The sequence below is a fragment of the Seriola lalandi genome, unplaced genomic scaffold (assembly GCF_002814215.2).
Source record: "Seriola lalandi dorsalis isolate HSWRI2012SDOR001 ecotype SW California unplaced genomic scaffold, Sedor1 jcf7180002004497, whole genome shotgun sequence".
Lineage (NCBI taxonomy): Eukaryota > Metazoa > Chordata > Actinopteri > Carangiformes > Carangidae > Seriola > Seriola lalandi.
In genome coordinates, this window is record NW_019475152.1 from 1 (window position 1) to 1,518 (window position 1,518).

The window sequence follows — 1,518 nt, forward strand, 5'->3', positions numbered from 1 at the left end:
TGATGACGAGTCTCTGAACGTGTCGCTCCGGGTGTTTAGGGGACGAGAACATGGTGTGGCAGGGTTTGGGTCTCCTGCAGGAGGGTCTGTCTCACAGCTCCTCCAACGCCCAGTTCAAGCTGCTGCTCCTGCTCCTCTACTGTCACCTGGGAGCCTTCGAGCCGGTCGTGGACCTGTACTCCAGCTTGGACGCCAAGCACGTCCAGCACGACACCATAGGGTGAGTACATAGGAGTGTTTATAACGAACTTCTCAGAATCCCTCGGAAGAATCACCTCAGAGAACAAAGAGTCATTGATGAAGCTTCCTACACTGACTTTATAAAATGATTTAACGAGTCTTTTCATTAGGCTGTAATTAAACCTTGGCAGGTCACTCGCATGGATTAGAAAAGAAATATAAAGAAGGATCCAAAACTCTTACAACACTTCCTCAAACAATTATATAGTCAATGAAATGGGGAAAAGCAATAAACGTATCTCGCGGCTCCCTCTTTGGTCATTCAAGTAAATTAGGACTTTCTTTTTCTCAGTTAATTTACATGTGAATGAATGAATTATGTCGAGAGCTGTGTGAGTGATTTATCAGTGGTGACAGAATAATGATAAGCTGCTTCTTCCCTGTTTTCCATAAAGCTGTGAGAGCCTTTAGTTTCGCATCCTGCAAAATATCCGTCAAAAAGAGGTGATTAAAACACGAACATCTCCTCTGCTCTGAATGCTTTTTATTTATGGACCTAAAATGCCTTAAAGAGCCAGTTGTGTCCAGCTCAGACCGACTTCCTGCTCTGAGATGCTCGATAAATACGAGCCCAGACCAACATGCGCTCTTACCACTTCCTTTTCATTCCCAGGTTTCTGTTAACGCGTTATGCTGAGTCATTGGGTCAGTTCGCTGCAGCCTCCCAGTCCTGTAATTTCTCCCTCAGGTTTTTCCACTCCAACCAGAAAGATGTAAGTTTATCCCACTTCTTTATTAGATTTCTGAGACACGTGAACTCTGGTTCTCACGTTACCTTGTTAATTCATCTTTATCCTTTAATTTATTTCTCTCTTCCTCCTCCTCCTCCCTCTTTCCTCCTCCAGACCTCAGAGTATATCATCCAGGCGTACAAGTATGGTGCGTTTGAGAAAATCCCAGAGTTCATCGCTCTCAGGAACAGGTTGAACCAATCGCTGCACTTTGCTCAAGTCCGCACTGAGAGGATGCTGCTGGACCTGTTCCTTGAGGCTGATATGTGAGAATATTATAACACACACTGAAGTGTAACGATTGAAACCTGTGGAGCTGAATCTCTCACTCACATGTCGTCTTCTTTTTATTTTTTTATTTTTTTTTATGCGTCTTCCAGTGTGTTGAGTCTGGAGGAAAGTGTGAAGGCCATGTCTTTGTCTGCAGAGGAGGACGACATCCCCTGGGATAACATGAGGGACAACAGAGACCTAACGGTTTTTACCAGCTGGGACCCTAAAGAGAGGTAAAGAATCACTGAACGCAGAGACGGAGTCACATGTTTCC

General features: G+C 44.6%; 1 protein-coding gene across 1 annotated transcript; it reads left to right on the forward strand.

Moving 5' to 3' along the window:
* Positions 1-44: 44 nt before the first annotated feature.
* Positions 45-1,504, forward strand: LOC111669016 (N-alpha-acetyltransferase 25, NatB auxiliary subunit-like). The gene is made up of 4 exons (XM_023425238.2): positions 45-220; positions 854-953; positions 1,086-1,237; positions 1,352-1,504. The coding sequence occupies exons 1-4, from the start codon at positions 51-53 to the stop codon at positions 1,479-1,481; spliced, it is 552 nt and encodes a 183-aa protein (XP_023281006.1). The 5' UTR covers positions 45-50; the 3' UTR covers positions 1,482-1,504.
* Positions 1,505-1,518: the final 14 nt, after the last annotated feature.